At 47.6% G+C, this 19,623-nt stretch overlaps 1 protein-coding gene across 2 annotated transcripts in view; it reads right to left on the bottom strand.

The window, feature by feature from the left end:
- LOC140408983 (DEP domain-containing protein 1B-like) overlaps window positions 1-15,676 on the bottom strand; it is a 108,353-nt gene extending 92,677 nt beyond the window's left edge. The window contains exon 1 of one of the 2 annotated variants that reach the window (XM_072496982.1): window positions 15,489-15,676. In XM_072496982.1, the coding sequence (XP_072353083.1) occupies window positions 15,489-15,533 (45 nt within the window). In that variant the 5' untranslated portion in view covers window positions 15,534-15,676. The remainder of the gene's footprint in view (window positions 1-15,488) is intronic. The other variant, XM_072496983.1, reaches the window with a different exon arrangement.
- Window positions 15,677-19,623: the final 3,947 nt, after the last annotated feature.

The following is a 19,623-nucleotide window of genomic DNA, read 5'->3' as shown; positions in this document are numbered from 1 at the left end:
CAAAAGGAAATTGAAATGAGGAAACTTGATGTGGAAATGGAAAGGTTAGCAAAATAATATCAACTTAAAAGGTTGGAGTTAATGGCAGAAGTTGAGAAATTTAAGAGGGAAGAATAACCCATAACAGTCCAAATCCTCATGGGGATGTGTTTAAATATGTACAGGCCCTACTAAGATTTGAGGGAAAGGATTTAGAGGCATTCTTCTTGGCATGAAAAAGTAGCAACCCAAATGGAGTAGCCAAAGCAAAAGTGGACATTACCCATGAAAAGTAAATTATCAGGCAGGCACAGGAAGTTTATGCTTCCCTGTTAGAGGGGTGTTGCAGGATTATGACCAGGTTCTGCGTGCGCATCAATTAGTTCTGAAGGCATATAGGCAAAAGTTTTAGAATGTAAGGAGACAGCCAGTTGAATTTGAAAGGGTTAAGCAAAATAATTTTAATAAGCAAATTAAAGCATTGGGAGTTGAAACTATTTAAGAATTCATTACCTTCTGCGATGAGAATCTATGTTGAAGGCCAAAGGGTTATGACAGCCAGACAAGCAGCAATAATGGCTGATGATTATAAGCTGATCCATAAATTTAAACCTTTGGACCATCACCCCCATAATTTTGAAAAACATAGAAAGTGGGAGTGTGAAAGGAAGACAGGCAAGCATGGATCATAGAAAATCATAGAAGTTACAGTGCAGGAGTCTGGCCCAACGAGTCTGCACCAGCCCTTACATACTGAAGCCCACATATCTACCCTATCCCCGTAACCCAGTAACCCCCACTTAATATATTTTGGACACTAAGAACAATTTAGCATGGCCAGTCCACCTAACCCGCACATCTTTGGACTTTGGGAGGAAACCGGAGCATAGCTGGAAATGCTCAGAGATTTCCTTCTCAGACCAGAAAGGAAGGTACTGAAGTTGGAAGTGAAACTCAAAGGCCTAGGTGTTACCATTGCAATAAAGTGGGATATGTTTGTTCAGAATATTGGCAGTTGCAAGGAAAGCCCATGGGACTTGTTGGAATTCATAAGGATTCTGAAAAGGGATCAAACAGGTGGAGAATAGGACAGGTCAGACTGTAGCAGTCATGTGAATTTGGGGGACCAGAGGTAAACACTGCTGTGTAGGCAGGTATTGTAGATAGGCATGTTTTTTGTCTAAGGGGAAGATCACCCCATATTCATCCAATGATGGAGCCAAGCTCATAACTATTTTAAGAACACGAGCTGCGCAAATTCTTTTACGGACAGGGATTTGATTTTCCTCCGGAGAGTTCAATGAAAGCCATGGCTAGTGAATGGGATAGGTGGAGATTATATCCCAGTTCTATTGTATAAAGTACAACTGGAGTATGATTCATCATCAGGTCCAGTAGTTGTTGGAGAAGTTTTCCAGGGCATAATTTGTAGTTTAGGTATCAAGCAACTAAAGTCGACCATCTGTCACCCACAAACTCATGGAGCTTTGGCAAGATGTTATCAGACTCAAAACCGTGATTAGGACCTATTGCCATGAATATCCTTGCTTTTTTAAAAAAAACTATTTGCCACCAGGGATTCTCCAGCCAAAGCGGAGTTTAGCCCATTTGAATTGATCTATGGCCATGAAGTATGCAGTCCATCAGAAGTTAATAAAGAGAAGTTTTGAAATCAAATAGGCGAATCCTCGATGTTGGATAGTGTTCACGTTTCAGGAAAGACTCACAGCAGCTTGTCAGATACGCAAGAGCATTTAAAGGTTTTGGGAGCAAGAATGAAAATGTGGGCAGACAAACATGCCATGTCCTGCATATGTCAAGCTGGAGGAGACATTGAGTGTTGCCTTTGCAGGACGAACCTCTGAAAGAGAAATTCAGGGGCACCTATAAAAGGTAGTTAGGAGGGTGAGTAAGGTGGTTTACCCAATGGATACTCCAGACTGTGGGAAGAGGGACTGATTATGCCACATAAATGTTGAAAAAATATCACAGGGGAAAAAGATAGGAACGAACCAGTGTGTAGATTTTCGACGTTTCTTCAGCAGGTCCATCAGTGGAGCAAACATGCTACAAAGCTTTTGCACAAATGTTCGATCAAATCCACACATGTCAAGAAATCGCATTATTACCCTTTGTGTCGAGGGTATTGGAAACTCCCCAATAACTTTTGGTTTCACATCTCGTGGGACCAATTGACCTTGTCCGATTGTATGGCCAAGGAAAGTGACTTGGGCTTTTCCAAATTCACTTTTGGCTAGGTTTATCACCAAACCCACCTCCTGAAGTCGATCGAATAACTCCAACAGATGTTTTAAATGTTCTTTCCATGTCTGGCTGAAAATTACCAGATCATCGATGTATTGGGATGCACAATTGGGTAATCCTTTTTTTTTTTTTTAAATATATTTTATTGAAAATTTTTTCCAAACAACAATTTTTCCCTCTTACAAAGCAAGCAAAACAATAACAAAACAGAAATTTTTAACAATACACAGGTAACAAAACTCCATTGTCTATTGACCTAAACTAAACCCCCCCCTCCCCCTGGGTTGCTGCTGCTGGTCATCTGTCTTCCCTCTAACGTTCCCCTAGGTAGTCGAGAAATGGCTGCCACCGCCTGGTGAACCCTTGAGCCGATCCTCTCAGGGCAAACTTTATCTGCTCCAGTTTAATGAACCCCGCCATATCGTTTACCCAGGCCTCCAGTCCGGGGGGGTTTCGCCTCCTTCCACGTGAGTAGGACCCTGCGCCGGGCAACTAGGGACGCAAAGGCCACAATGTCGGCCTCTTTCACCTCCTGCACTCCCGGCTCTTCCGCAACTCCAAATAGAGCTAACCCCCAGCCTGGTTTGACCCGGGCCTTCACCACCTGCGAAATCACTCCCGTCACTACCTTCCAATACCCTTCCAGTGCCGGGCACGCCCAAAACATATGTGCGTGGTTTGCCGGGCTCCCGCCACACCTCCCACATTTGTCCTCTACTCCAAAGAACCTGCTCAATCTTGCCCCCGTTGTGTGCTCTATGTAGCACCTTAAATTGAATCAGGCTAAGCCTGGCACATGAGGAAGAGGAGTTTACCCTGCTTAGGGCATCAGCCCACATACCCTCCTCTATCTCCTCCCCTAATTCTTCTTCCCACTTTCCTTTTAGTTCGCCCACCGACTCCTCCCCCTCTTCCCTCATCTCTCTATAAATCTCTGACACCTTGCCCTCTCCGACCCACACCCCTGAAAGCACCCTGTCCTGTATCCCCCTGTGTCGGGAGCAACGGAAATTCCCTCACCTGTTGTCTAGTAAGCGCCCTCACCTGCATATATCGCAGGAAATTTCCCCGGGGCAACTTATACTTTTCCTCCAATGCTCCCAAGCTAGCAAAAGTCCCATCTATAAATAAATCTCCCACCTTCCTAATTCCCAACTGGTACCAGCTCTGAAATCCTCCATCCATTCTTCCTGGGGCGAACCTATGGTTGTTCCTGATAGGGGACCCCACCAGGGCTCCCCGCACCCCTCTCTGTCACCTCCACTGTCCCCAGATATTCAGTGTTGCCGCCACCACCGGGTTCGTGGTAAACTTTTTAGGTGAGAACGGTAGCGGCGCCGTCACCAGTGCCTCTAAACTCGTCCCTTTACAGGACTTTCTCTCCAGTCTTTTCCACGCCGCTCCCTCACCCTCCATCATCCATCTACGTATCATTGCCACATTGGCGGCCCAATAGTAATCACCCAAGTTCGGTAGTGCCAGTCCTCCTCTGTCCCTACTACGCTGAAGGAACCCCCCTCCTTACACTCGGAACTTTCCCTGCCCACACGAAGCTTGTGATGCTCCTATCTATTTTATTAAAAAAGGTCTTGGTGATTAGTATAGGGAGACATTGAAATACAAATAAGAACCCCGGGAGGACCATCTTAATTGCTTGCACACTGCCCGCCAGCGATAGAGGCTGCATGTCCCACCTCTTGAAGTCCTCCTCCATTTGTTCTACCAACCGTGTCAGATTAAGTCTGTGCAAGGTTCCCCAGCTCCTAGCGATCTGAATCCCCAGGTATCGGAAGTTTCTTTCCACTTTCCTTAGCGGTAAGCCTTCTATCTCTCTACTCTGGTCCCCTGGATGTATCACAAATAATTCACTCTTCCCCATGTTTAGCCTATACCCCGAGAATTCCCCAAACCCCCTCAAAATTCGCATAACCTCTATCATCCCCTCCGCTGGGTCCGACACGTATAACAATAGGTCATCTGCGTATAACGAGACTCGGTGTTCTTCTCCCCCTCTAATCACCCCTCTCCATTTCCTGGAGTCTCTCAATGCCATGTCCAGAGGTCCAATTGCCAACGCGAACAACAATGGAGACAGTGGGCATCCCTGTCTTGTTCCCCTATATAATCGGAAATACTCCGATCTATGTCGACCTGTAACTACGCTTGCCGTCGGAGCCCCATAAAGAAGTCTAACCCAGCTAATAAACCCGTTTCCACACCCAAACCTCCTTAACACTTCCCATAAATACTTCCACTCCACCCTATCAAATGCCCTCTCTGTGTCCATTGCCGCCACTATCTCTGCCTCCCCCTCCACTGGGGGCATCATTATCACCCCTAATAGTCGTCGCACGTTAACATTCAGTTGTCTCCCTTTTACGAACCCTGTCTGGTCTTCGTGCACCACCCCCGGGACACAGTCCTCTATCCTCGATGCCAGTATCTTTGCCAGCAATTTGGCGTCCACGTTCAATAATGAAATAGGTCTATAGGACCTGCACCGCAACGGATCTTTGTCCCTCTTCAAAATTAGCGATATCGTCGCCTCCGACATCGTCGGGGGTAGAGTCCCCCCTTCCCTGGCCTCATTGAACGTCCTCGCCATCAACGGGGCCAACAAGTCCACATATTTTCTGTAATATTCCACCGGGAACCCGTCTGGCCCCGGGGCCTTCCCTGCTTGCATGCTTCCCAGTCCCTTAATAACCTCGTCCACCTCAATCGGTGCCCCCAGGCCTACCACCTCCTGCTCCTCCACATTCGGGAACCTCAATTGGTCCAGGAACTGCCGCATCCCCTCCTCTCCCTCTGGGGGTTTAGACCTATACAGTTCCTCATAGAAGGTCTTGAACACCTCATTTATCTTTCCTGCCCTTCGCACCGTGTCTCCCCTTTCGTCTCTAATTCCTCCTATCTCCCTCGCTGCTGCCCTCTTTTGCAATTGATGCGCCAACAGGCGACTAGCCTTTTCCCCATATTCATACCTCCTCCCCTGTGCCTTCCTCCACAGTACCTCCGCCTTTCTGGTGGTCAGAAGGTCAAACTCCGTCTGGAGTCGTCTCCTCTCCCTGTACAATTTCTCCTCCGGGGTCTCTGCAAATTCCCTATCCACCCTTAAAATCTCCCCCAGTAATCTTTCCCTTTCCTTGGCCTCTGTTTTCCTTTTGTGGGCCCCAATGGAGATCAGCTCTCCTCTGACCACCGCTTTTAGTGCTTCCCATACCACTCCCACAGGGACCTCGCCGTCGTCATTGACCTCCAGGTATCTCTCAATACACCCCCGCACTCTTGCACACACTCCCTCATCCGCCATCAGTCCCACATCTAATCGCCAGAGTGTTCTCTGCTCCCTTTCCTCTCCTAATTCCAGGTCCACCCAATGTGGGGCATGATCCGAAACCGCTATGGCTGAGTACTCAGCTTCTTCCACCCTAGAGATCAACGACCTTCCCAAAACAAAAAAATCTATCCGGGAGTACACTTTATGGACATGGGAGAAGAAGGAAAACTCCCTAGCCCTAGGTCTGAGAAATCGCCATGGATCCACTCCCCCCATTTGGTCCATAAACCCCTTAAGTACCTTGGCCGCTGCCGGCCTTCTTCCGGTCCTTGAGCTGGATCTATCTAGCCCCGGGTCCAGCACAGTATTAAAGTCCCCTCCTAAAATCAAGTTTCCTACCTCCAGGTCCGGAATACGCCCCAGCATCTGTCTCATAAATCCCGCATCGTCCCAGTTTGGGGCATACACATTAACCAACACGACCTCCATTCCCTCCAGCCTGCCACTCACCATTACATATCTACCTCCGCTATCTGCTACGATGTTCTTTGCTTCAAATGCTACCCGTTTCCCCACCAAAATGGCCACCCCTCTATTCTTTGCGTCCAGTCCTGAGTGGAACACCTGTCCCTCCCATCCTTTCCTTAGCCTAACTTGGTCCGCCACCTTTAGGTGCGTCTCTTGGAGCATAACCACGTCTGCCCTTAGTCCTTTCAAATGCGCGAGCACTCGGGCCCTTTTTATCGGTCCGTTCAGGCCTCTCACGTTCCACGTGATCAGCCTCACTAGGGGGCTACCTGCCCCCCTCCCGTGTCGACTAGCCATTACCTTCTCTAGGCCAGTCCCATATACAATTGGGTAATCCTGAAACGACTTTGTTAGTTACCGTTGAAATATGGCTGGGGCGTTTTTCATGCCAAATAGCATAACTTTGAATTGGTATATACCATCTGGAGTCACAAAAGCTGAAATCTCCTTCGCCATTTCAGATAAAGGTACCTGCCAGTAACCTTTAAGTAAATCCAATTTGGAAATGAAAGCTGATTGTCCCATTTTCTCAATGCAATCCTCTACACGTGGGATAGGATGAGTCCATTCTTGTAACTGCATTAACCTTTCTATAGTCCACACACAACCGTTGGGTACCGTCTGGTTTAGGTACCATCACTATGGGTGAGCTCCATAGGCTGCAACCCACTTCAAATATGCCATTTTTAAGCATACTCTCAATCTCTTTGTTAACCTGCGCCAATTTTGAAGGGTTAAGTCTCTATTTTTTCCGTTTTTCCTCTGGAAGGTAATTCAACAATTTATCCCAATTTTTAAGAACGTCCTCATTTTCCAATTTAATTTAAGGTCTGTCAAATTCACAGTCATCTGGATTTGGTTTGTCAGTTAGAATCATTAAAACCACCTCAGTTTTCTTCCTTCCCTTTCATAGTACCTTTTAAGCATATTCATATGACACATTCGGTGTGTTTTCCTTCTATCTGCCGTTTTTACCACATAATTCACCTCATTTAATTTCCTTTCAATCTGATAAGGTCCACAAAACCTTGCTTTTAAAGGTTCACCTACCACTGGTAACAATACTAAAACTTTATCTCCACTGAAAACTACAAACGTTGGATTTCTTGTCCGCTACCCGTTTCATAACATTTTATGTAACTTTTAAATGTTGTCTAGCCAATTCACCTGCTCTAGTTAATCGTTCCCTAAAATTTGACACTTAATCCAAAAATGTAATTTCTGATTTCTCACCAATTTTTCCTTATTCAATTTAAGTGGTCCTCTTACCTCATGACCAAAAATTAGTTCAAAAGGACTGGATTTGGTTGACTCATTGGGTGCATCCCTAATTGCAAACAGTACGAATGGAATTCCTTTATCCCAACCCTCTGGATAATCTTGACAATAAGCCCTCAACATTGTCTTTAATGTCTGATGCCACCTTTCTAACGCTCCCTGTGATTCTGGTTGGTACGCAGTTGATTTAAATTGTTATATTCCTAAGCTATCCTTAACTTCTTTGAATAACCTTGAGGTAAAATTCTTTCCTTGATCCAATTGTATTTCTGTGGGTAGTCCATATCTAGTAAAGAATTTAAGTAACTCCTCCACAATCTTTTTAGCTGCAATATTACATACTGGAATGGCCTCTGGAAACATAGTAGACATTTCCATTATAGTCAAAAGATATTGATTACCACTTTTTGTTTTAGGAAGCGGTCCTATGCAATCAATTAGGACCCTTGTAAAAGGTTTCTCAAATGCTGGAATGGGTATTAAGGGTGCTGGTTTTATCACTGTTTGAGGATTCCCTATCACTTGACATGTGTGACATGATTGACAAAATTTAACTGCATCTTTATTTAGTCCAGGCCAATAAAAATGTTTTGAGATTTTAGCTCAAGTTTTCCTTACTCCCAAATGACCTCCCACTGGTACCTCATGCGCTACTCGCAACACCTCCTTTCTATTCCCTACCGGCAATACCACTTGATGAACTTCTGCCCACTTTTCCTCACCTGCATATGCAAAGGTCTCCATTTTCTCATCAAGACATCACTTTTACGGTAATAACACTCTGGTATACACACAGATTCCTCTTCTGTGTATGCTGTCTGATACATCCATTTTATTTCTATATCTTTCTGTTGTAACTCCGCCAATTTTCCTGAACTAAAAATATCCGCCTCATCCTCCACCTGTTCTTGTTCTTTTTCAACCATCTGATCAAAAATAGTTTCTGATAATTGCACTGCAACTTCATCTTCGCTCTTTGATTTCTCCTCGTCTTAACCTATGACTTTGCAACCTTGTTTGCAACCAGATTGTCCACAATCTGGATAAATCCCAGGATATTCGTCCTTCAACACTTCAGTTGTCTGATTTTCCACTGGCTTATCAACTCAGTAGGCATCACTCCCACCTGCAATCCAGCTATATCATTACCCAAGAGGGAACATTACACCTTCTGTGGCTGACTGCAGCTCCAACACTAAAAAGAAACCAAAAAAACAGACACACCCAAACTTTTCTCAAAGTGAAACTAAAAAGCAGAGCAAGAGCTCAGCTCCACCCACACTGACATCACTGCAGTAACTTTAGCAGACTACCATTTCTTAAAGTGACAGCCTCATGACAATTGGTCCAGATGCGGCACAAGTTTTGCTGTCGTGGAACTCCACAAATCCTGCTCCAGCGTCAATCCTTCATTCAGTCGCAGGAACGGGACATCCGCCGCATAGGTTTGTGTCAGCAAGGTTGGATGCGAGGTTTAGGGAGTGGTGGCAGGCAGAGATTAGGCGCTTTGGGGCCTTGTTTATAGGGGCAGGCTTGGGGGGCTAGAGTACTTGGAGGAAGTGTATGAGTTGCCCTGGGGGAATGACTTTAGATTCTGCAGGTTTGGGACTTTGTGAGGAAAGAGATGCCATCCTTTCCTGGGCTGTCACCGCTGGCGTTTCAGGGCACGGTACTGTCAAACAACGAGGGAGAGGAAGGTGTCCGATATCTATAAGGAATTGATGTAGTGGAAGGAAGCCCTGGTGGGGGACATTGAGCATAAATGGAAGGAGGAGCTGGAAGGTGAGGTGGGAGCTGAGACGCGAGCGGAGGCCTCTGGGAGGGTGAATTCATCCTCGTCATGTCCGAGGTAAAGCCTCATCCAGTTTAAGGTGGTGCATAGGGCTCATATGCCAGTGGCAAGGAGGAGTAGGTTCTTTGCGGGTGTAGAGGAGTGTTGCGTTTGGGCAGGGGGGGCGGGGTTTGGCACCAATCATGTCCACATGTTCTGGGTGTGTCCAAGACTGGGGGTGTTCTGGCAGGGGTTCTCAGACATGATGTCTGAGGTGTTGGGTGGTTCCAAGACGAAAGGTGGCAATATTTTGGGTGTTGGAAGATCCAGGAGTCCAGGGAGTGAGAGGGGCTGATGTTTTGGCCTTTGCCTCCACGATAGCCTGGAGATGGGGTTTGCGCGGTGGCAGGGCTCAGAGCCGTAGAATGTGGTCATGTGGCAGTATTCCTGAGGCTGGAGAAGGCCAAGCTCACTCGGTAGAGGGGTTTACCCAAAGCTATTTATTGATTTCTTGAGGAGGATTAAGGGGTCAGCAACAGGAGAGTGGGAGCGGTAAGGGGGTTAAAATAGGAAAGGCAAGATGAGGCAGGGGGCTGTTTATGGACTTTTGTTGTTTTCTGATATTTTGCATATATATGTGAAAATGCCTTGAATAAAAATATATTTTTAAAAAGGACATCACAACCGAATCTGTTGGGAGAGAGCTGCTCAGGAAGAGTCCACGGCAGGACAAATGAGTGCTAGTGTTAGCTCTGTGCAGAGCTCCAGGGCCTCTGGTGAACAGCCAACAAAGAAACAACTAAATCAGGAACAAAGCAGTGTAGAGGATATCTGGGGTAGCACAGTGGTGCAATGGTTAGCACTGCTGCTTCACGGCACCGAGGTCCTAGGTTTAATCCCAGCTCTGGGTCACTGTCCTTGTGGAGTTTGCACATTCTCTCACTGTTTGCGTGAGTTTCACCCCCACAACCCAAAGATGTGCAGGTTAGGTGGGTTGGCCATGCTAAATTGCCCCTCAATTGGAAAAAATTGATTGGGTACTCATAAATTTTTTAAAAATAAAGAGGATATCTTGAGGCATGGCTTTGTTAATTCTGTCAATGCAATTCAGGATGCAAAGCCCATGTGTGTTATATTCAGGGAAGGACTGGCAAATGAGTGTTTAAAACCCTTAAAACTTCAAAGGCATTTGAAGACTGCATGGTGAATTAGAGGGCAAACCTCTTTTTTTTTTTTTCAAAGGATACAGGCAAGAACTTAAATCACCAGCTGAAGACCTTAGCAGAAATGTAACTTTTTTTTAATAAAATAATTTGTCATAAAATATCAATAACAAAATGAGAAAAAAGAACCCAACAGGGTTAAGTACAAAACACAATCTAAAAAAGCAACCCCCCAAACCCCTCCCCCCCCCCCTGTACATAAATAATAAATTAACATTAACACCCCGACTTAACACAACAAGTGTATACACCCCCTCAGGCCCTCCAGTGTAAATAACATAAACAAAAATAAAGTAAACCCCCCCCCCCCCCGAGCTGCTGCTGCCATTGACCAATGTCTATCGTTCTACCAGAAAGTCTAAGAATAGTTGCCACCGCCTAAAGAACCGTTGTACCGACCCGCAAGGCGAATTTCACCCTCTCCAATTTAATGAACCCTGCCATATCGCTGATCCAGGATTCCACGCTTGGGGGCCTCGCATCTTTCCACTGAAGGAGAATCCTTCGCCGGGCTACCAGGGACGCAAAGGCCAGAATTCCGGCCTCTTTCGCTTCCTGCACTCCCGGCTCCTCTGCCACCCCAAATATTGCAAGCCCCCAGCCCGGTCTGACCCTGGATCCTACCACCCTCGACACAGTCCTCGCTACGCCCTTCCAAAATTCCTCCAGCGCTGGGCATGCCCAGAACATATGGGTGTGATTTGCTGGGCTCCCTGAGCACCTAACACATCTGTCCTCGCCCCCAAAGAACCGGCTCATCCTTGTCCGTCATGTGTGCCCTGTGCAGCACCTTAAACTGTATGAGGCTGAGCCTCGCGCACGAAGAGGAAGAATTCACCCTCCCGAGGGTATCTGCCAACGTCCCCTCTTTCGATCTCCTCTCCCAACTCCTCCTCCCACTTACCTTTCAACTCCACCACCGAGGCCTCCTCCTCCTCCTCCTGCATCACCTGGTAAGTTTCCGAGATCTTCTCCCCCCCCCCCCCCCCCCCCCCCCCCCGAGAGCACCCTGTCCTGTACTGTGTGTGGCAGTAGCCGCGGGAATTCCACCACCTGCCGTCTGGCAAACTTCCTTACCTGTAAGTACCTGAAGGTGTTCCCCGGGGGGAGCCCATACTTCTCCTCCAGCTCACCCAAGCTCGCAAACTTCCCGTCCACAAACAGGTCCCCCAACTTTTGTATCCCTGCCCTGTGCCACCCCGAAAACCCTCCACCTGTTCTTCCTGGGGCGAACCGGTGGTTCCTCCGTAATGGGGTCCACGCCGAGGCCCCCACTTCCCCCCTGTGCCGCCTCCACTGCCCCCAAATTTTGAGGGCCGCCACCACCACCGGGCTCGTGGTATACCTCCTTGGAGGGAGCGGCAGCGGCGTTGTTGCCAGCGCCCCCAGACTCGTACCCACACAGGACGCCGTCTCCAGCCTCTTCCATGCAGCCCCCTCCATCACCCACTTGCGCACCATCGTCGCATTGGCGGCCCAGTTGTACCCACAGAGGTTGGGCAGCGCCAGCCCCCCCCTATCTCTACTCCGCTCCAGGAACACCCTTCTCACCCTCTGAGTCCCTCGCGCCCACACAAACCCCATTATACTCCTGTTAACCCGCCTGAAAAAAGCCTTCGGGATAAACACAGGGAGGCACTGGAACAGGAACAAAAGCCTTGGGAGCACCGTCATTTTGATTGATTGACTGCACCCTACCCGCCAAGGACAGCGGCAACGTGTCCCACCTCTTGAACTCCTCCTCCATTTGCTCCACCAGCCTTGGAAAGTTAAGCCTATGCAGGGCTCCCCAGCTCCTGGCCACCTGGACCCCCAAATATCTGAAGCTCCTCTCCACCCTTTTTAGTAGGAGCTCGCCAATCCCCCTCTCCTGGTCCCCTAGATGAACTACAAACAGCTCGCTCTTCCCCATATTGAGCTTGTACCCCGAAAAGTTCCCGAAGGATCCTCATTACCTCTGGCATTCCTCCCACCGGGTCCACCACATACAGCAGCAGGTCGTCCACATAAAGCGACACCCTGTGCTCCTCCCCACCCCACACCAACCCCCTCCAGTTCCTCGACTTTCTCAGTGCCATAGCCAGGGGTTCAATCGCCAGTGCGAAGAGCAGGGGGGACAGGGGACACCCCTGTCTTGTCCCTCGGTGCAACCAAAAGTACTCGGACCTCCTCCTATTTGTGGCCACACTCGCCATCGGGACCTCATACAACAGCCTAACCCACCTGACAAACCCCTCCCCAAACCCGAACCTCTTCAGCACCTCCCACAGGTACCCCCACTCTACCCTATCGAAGGCTTTCTCAGCGTCCATCGCCACCACTATCTCCACCTCCCCCTCCCTCGCCGGCATCATGATAACGTTCAAAAGCCTCCGCACATTCGCGTTCAACTGTCTCCCCTTCACAAACCCCGTCTGGTCTTCATGGATGATCTGCGGCACACAATCCTCATGGCTAAGACCTTCGCCAGCACCTTGGCATCTACATTTAGCAAGGAAATCGGTCTGTAAGACCCACATTGCAGGGGATCCTTGTCCCGCTTCAGGATCAAGGAGATCAGTGCCCAGGACATCGTCGGGGGATAAAGCCCCCCCCCCCTCCCTTGCCTAACTAACAGCAGGCCCAACAGGTCCATATATATATATTTTTTTATAGAATTCAACCGGGAAACCATCCGGCCCCAGTACATTCCCCGCCTGCATGCTTCCTATCCCTTTGATCAGCTCCTCCAGCCCAATCGGGGCCCCCAGTCCCTCTTCCACCTTTGGAAACCTCAATTGGTCCAGGAAACGGCCCATCCCTCCCTCCTCCCGTGGGGGGGCTCGGATCGGTACAATTCCTCGTAGAAGTCCCTGAAGACCCCATTGATGCCAGCTCCACTCCGCACCGCACTCCCTCCCCTGTCCTTAACTCCCCCGATCTCCCTAGCTGCGTCCCGCTTCCGAAGCTGATGCGCCAGCATTCGGCTTGCCTTTTCCCCATACTTGTAGACCGCCCCCTGGGCCTTCCTCCACTGCACCTCCGCCTTCCTGGTGGTCACCAGGTCGAATTCGGCCTGGAGGCTGCGCCTCTTCCTCAACAATCCTTCCTCGGGCTCTTCCGCATACCTCCTGTCTACCCTCACCATCTCCCCCACCAGCCTCTCCCTCTCCCCCCGCTCCTTGTGGGCCCTAATGGAGATCAGCTCTCCCCTCACCACCGCCTTCAGTGCCTCCGCAGAAATGTAACTTTGAGTGACAGAGCAAATGAGATCGTGAGGAGCAGGCAGGTTTGCCTGTTGCCTTAAAGATAGGTAAAACTGGTGGGACGTGCAGGCCGGCCGGTAAAAGTGGGTCGAGGAAAAAAAGTTTGAAAAACACCGACCTAGAGTACTGTATACTGTTTCAGTCTCCTTACTTAAAGAAGGATATACTTGCATTGGAAGTGAAAGGTTCTCTTGAACCAAGGTGAAGACTGTCTCAGGTTGAGCAGATTAGGCCTGTACTTATTCGAATTTAGAAGAATAAATGGCAATTTTTCCTGAAAGATAAGTTGCTGAGGAGTGTTGTCAGGATAGATGCTGAGAGAATGTTTCCTCATTTCGATTTTAATAACGAGTTGCCCATTTAAGGCACGATGACGAGGAGTTTATTTTCTCAAGAGGTTTAGTATTCTTTGGAGTACAGTGGAGGCTGCATCATCAAATATAATTAAAATCAGAGACACATTAGTAATCCAAGGACTCAGGACCTAGACTCTGAGGACATAGGTTCAAATCTCAGAGGCATCTAGTAGAATTGGAATTTAATTAATAAATACATGTAGTCACCAATAAATCCAATAAGGAATTGGAGAGAAACTTTTTTTTAAACGTGATCAGAATGTGAAATTTGCTTCCATGGACATCACTATGCCCCAAATGTCACAGCCTATCTTGCACTAGTTACCAATTAGAAGTCTTACAACACCAGGTTAAAGTCCAACAAGTTTGTTTCAAATCACGAGCTTTCGGAGCAGTGCTCTGAAAGCTAGTGAATTGAAACAAACCTGCTGGACTTTAACCTGGGGTTGCAAGACTTCTTACTGCGCTCACCCTAGTCCAACGCCTGCATCTCCACATCATAGTTACCAATTGACTCGGACCCAATTGTATTGACAAAAACAAAATTCTCAAAAAACAATTTTGCATGTTGTTTTTGTCAATACAATTGGGACTGAGGCAGTTGGTAACTAATATTTCATTTTATTATCAAAATCATACTTCAAATACAAAGTACAGGACACCAAAAGTCTAATTTCACAACAATAAATGCACAACACTGTCCCCAAATTCTTTCAGTCACAAATAACGCACCATAGTCTGCACCATTTCCTGTAGATATCTGAAGCTGTGATCTGATAACATGCAAGTCTTCCTCAAAAAGCATAATTATTGAACTTCCTCAAATTATGGGAAAGACTCATTTTGAGAGAATCATTTTACAACAGCGGTGGAATAGTTGATGGTGAGGTAGAGTCTGAGACTACTTGCAAATAGGTGTAGATAATAGGGAGACTCCCAACTGTGCAGAATAAAACATTCCAAGTACAGTGCCACCCAACTGCACAAAAAAACTTCAGCACCTTCAACATAATTAAGACACCTCACAGCACCATCATAAAACAAAATATCACACCAAGCCACAACAGAAAGATTACCTCAGATGACCAAAGGTTTGTGAAGAGAGGTAGGATCAAAGGATGGTACACAGGTGGAGAGGCGTTAGGAGGGTATTCCAGAACTTAATCAAACTAATTAACACAGTTTGCTTATAAGAACTCAAAAGAGAAAGTACTGGACACCCAGCAGGTCTGGCAGCATCTGTGGGGAGAGAGCAGCAGAGTTAAAGTTCCAGGTCCCTGACTTGTTCAGCAGAACATGGGTCCTGGGTCTGAAACGTTAACTATTTCTCTCCCCCCACCCACGGATGCTGCTGGGTCGGTTTTTATTTCGGATTTCTAGCACCCGCGGTATTTTATTTTTTCCCCTTAAATCTGCACATTTTCCCGGAATTGTCGCTTCACTTCTCATGCTGAACACCCGCCCTTCAGAAACCAAACTCGGGGCGTTTTAAAATCAGGCAGGACATTTTAAACGCATGGGGTGATTTCAGTCCAGACTGCCAGGCCGTGCAGAAGGACTCACCAGCTTAGTGGCCCGGTACGGACCCGGCGTTATCTTACTCTCCATGGTCCCCGCATTCGTTCTGCCTGCTCCTCACTGTGCCCCCGCTACCGGTGGCCGCTCCCCAGCGGCGCAACCTCGCTGTCCGTTAGCTGCCATCGCAAAGCCGCGCGGCCGAGCCCGGCCCCAGTTCAAATCTGGAGCTCGAGGGGAACTCGCCCTGCGATTGGACGCGAAGCGACTGTCCCGTGACCCGCAGAACGCTGCCCTGATAGGATAATAATGGTAACCAGGGGCGACCAGAGGGTTCCAGTCCACGGGCTTGGGCCAATCGGGTGAAGGCTGCGAAGAGCGAGGGCGCACACGCGGAAGTTGCAAGGACAAAAAGGGAGGGAGGGGGAGAGAACAGAGCAGGCCAATCGGCCCGTCCAGCCTGTGCTCCCTCCCTTTGGAAATCCTAAATGAATTGCTGTCCTGCTCCCAACTCTTCATCAATGTAGTATTTTCCCGGACTCTCGCAGATTTAGTGTACATCTGAAGGGCTCACGGAAAGTAAACGCTGCCGGAAGACATACTAATTATAATTTAACCGCATGGATTTGTACAAAAATATGAGACCGCATAAAGGCAGCAGAAGTTTTGGACGAGCTGAAGTTTATGGAGGCGTTCAGAATAGGAGGCCAGGCAGAACAGCATTGGAACAGCTGAACGGAGAGGTTGGATGTGGGTTTTAGCAGGGGAGAAGTCGGACAATGTTGTGGGTGGAGAAGATGAAGTGTGTGCCCAAGGCAGCACGGACCTTCTCCAGTGCTATCTAGATTTAAAATAAAACATTTAAAATAAAATAAAAGTGCTGGAAATACGTAGCAGCCTGGCAGCACCTGCGGGAAAAGAAATACTGTTTCTAGTCGAATAGGACTTCTTTTTGGAATTAGTTCCCATTCAAGTTCCAAATAAGTCATATTCGAATTGAAACATTAACTCTGTTTCAGTCTCCACAAATTCCAGCACTTTTTGTGTTCGGACTTCCACCATCTGAAATATTTGTTTTTATCTATTCAGATTTAAAACAACGGGCCAATGTATTCACACACATGGCATCTGCTCCCAGTTTTCCACTTTCCTGGGGGCCAGGAATTGAATGTGTATCGCCGAATTTATAACAAAGCTTTTTAAATTATACACTTGCTGCGAAAACCCTAAAAGCATAGGCCTTCTCATTGGTAATTTACTTGTGGCCTGGGAAAACAACATTAAAGCCTTGTGCATTTCTTGGTTATCACAATAAATGCAAAATAAGAAATAAGGGAGAACTCGAAGCATGCATGAGGGAGGAGGAAATGGAGGTGTGTGGCATTAGGATGAAAGAGTAATTAGAATGGGAAGATGCTTGTGCAGGGTTGGGAACAGATGGACAGACCCCTCCCTCCCAGGCATTGCCTTCTTCCAGACCCTCCGAACAGGCAGAAGGTACAGAAGTCTGAAGACCCGCACATCCAGATATAGGAACAGCTTCTTCCCCACAGCTACAAGACTCAACGACTCCCCCTCGGACTGATCTGTTCTTTGTAATAACACTATTCACGTTGCCCTATGCTGCTCTTGCTCATGTGTTTGCTTTGTTTGGCCGCTTGTTCCGCACTGTAACCAATCACTTGTCAATGTACCATTTGTCAATGTTCTCTGTTGATTATTCTCTTTTGTCTACTATGTACGTACTGTGTACATTTCCTCGGTCGCAGAAAAATACTTTTCACTGTACTTCGGTACATGTGACAATAAATCAAATCAAGACTAACTGGATCAGCTGAAATTTCCTCCAATTAAATATTGGAAATACTGAAACCATTGTCTTCAATCCCCACCACAAACTTTGCTCCCTCACCACCAACTCCATCCCTCGGTCTGGCAACTATCTGAGGCTGAACCGAACTGATGCAAACTTGATGTCATATTTTGATCCCGAGATGAACATTCCACCGTGTATTCATGCTGTCATGAAGACAGCCTATTTCAACCTCTGTAACATGATCCAGTTCCACCTCTGCTGAAACTCTCAGCCATGCATTTTTACCCCCAGCCATGACTATTCTAACACACCCCTCGCTCGCCTCCTGCATTCCTGAGGTCATCCAAAACTCTGCTGCCAATGTCCTAACTCGTATCCAGTCCCATTCACTTGGGAAGGAAGTGTTCTGAAAGCTAGTGATTTGAAACAAACCTGTTGTACTTTAACCTGGTGTTGTAAGACTTCTCACTATGCTCACCCCAATCCAAAGCCAGCATCGCCACATCATCTTTCATTGTGCAGTGGACCGTTTTCCCCACCACCTTTCATTGTGCAGTGGACCGTTTTCCCCGATTTCCATTGACTCCAGTTTTGCTAGGGCTCCATGATGCCACACTTGGTCAAATGCTGCTTTGATGTCAAGGACAGTCACATTCACCTCACCATTGGAATTCAGCTCGTTTCCCTGTTTGAACCAAACTTGTGAGAGCATGAGCTGAGTGGCACTGGCAGAACCCAAACTAAGCGCCAGTGAGGTTATTTCTATGCAAGTGCCGCTTGATAGCACTGTCAATGACCCCTTCCATCACTTTGCCTAGCCTTAGTTCACAGGATCACTTTCCTTGAGACCTTCTCCATAGAATTCTAGAATTTACAATGCAGAATGAGACTATTCGGCCCATCGAGTCTACAATGGAACCAGAAAGAGCACCCTACCTAAGCCCACACCTCCACCCTATCCCCGTAATCCAGCAACCCCACCTAACCTCTGGACATTTGGGGAAAATTAGTGTGACCAATCCACCTAACCTGCTCATCTTTGGACTGGGAGGAAACCGGAGGACCCGGAGGTAACCCCCGCAGACACGGGGAGAACGTGCAGAAACCGCACAGACAGTGACCCAAGCCGCGAATCGAACCCAGGTCCATGGTGCTCTGAAGCGACAGTGCTAACCACTGTGTTCTGCACTTGTGAGGACAAGAGCAGCAAAGTCACGCAAACACCATTAGCTTTCAGTCACACACCAACCTGACTTGGGCATATATTTCCGATATTGCTGCTGGATATTTAGGGACTTCCTATGAGCAGTATCACCCCAGTGCACAATCTTGGGAGCCTTTCAGAGAGGAACAGACTTGGCAGCAAAATTTTTGTGAATCGACTTTATCTTATTAAAGTCAGGACAAGTATATTCAGTTATATGTATATGGAGCATAAGTATATGGAGGGCAGCACGGTAGACAGTGGTTAGCACTGTTGCTTCACAGCACCAGGGACCAGTGTTCGATTCCAGGCTTGGGTCAGTGTGTGGAGTCTGCACGTTCTCGCCGTGTCTGCAGGGGTTTCCTCCAGGTGATCCGGTTTCCTCCCCAAAGTCCTGAAAGACATGCTGTTGGTGTCCAATTCTGAATTCTCCCTCAGTATACCCGAAGGGGCGCCGGAGTGTGGCGACTTGGGGCTTTTCACAGTAACTTCATTGCAGTGGTAACGTGAGCCTACTTGTGACACCAATAAAGATGATTATATTATTAATGCCCTCCAGCCCTACAAGCCTACTAGATATCGGTGCTCCTTGTTACGACACCCTGGGCTAGAATGCGGTCAGTTCCAGCCCCACTTGACCCAGAGTTGCAACACAAGTAAATGAATCAAATATCCTGAGAAAAATACCTGAAGTCTTCAGCCCTTCGCTGCCCAATAATTAGTCACCTGGTTTATAAATGTACAGTTAAGAAGTCTTACAACACCAGGTTAAAGTCCAACAGGTTTGTTTCGAATCACGAGCTTTTGGAGCGCAGCTCCTTCCTCAGGTGAATGAAGAGATGGGTTCCATAACCACATCTATAGACAAATTCAATGATGCAAGATGATACGTTGAATGAGAGTCTTTGCAGGTAATTAAGTCTTTACAGCTCCAGATAGTGCAACTGGAGAGAGGGATAATCACAGGTTAAAGAGGTGTGAATTGTCTCAAGCCACGACAGTTGGTAGGATTTTGCAAGCCCAAGCCAGATGGTGGTGGTGGGTGGTGGGGGGGGGGGGGGGGGCTGAATGTAATGCAACATGAATCCAAGGTCTTGGTTGAGGCCGTACTCATGCGTGCGGAACTTGGCCATCAGTTTCTGCCCTGCGATTCAACGTTGTCG

This window comes from Scyliorhinus torazame, chromosome 3 (assembly GCF_047496885.1).
Source record: "Scyliorhinus torazame isolate Kashiwa2021f chromosome 3, sScyTor2.1, whole genome shotgun sequence".
In the NCBI taxonomy this organism is placed as follows: domain Eukaryota; kingdom Metazoa; phylum Chordata; class Chondrichthyes; order Carcharhiniformes; family Scyliorhinidae; genus Scyliorhinus; species Scyliorhinus torazame.
The sequence above is the reverse complement of the archived record's forward strand: the minus strand, read 5'-3'. Positions and strand labels throughout refer to the sequence as shown.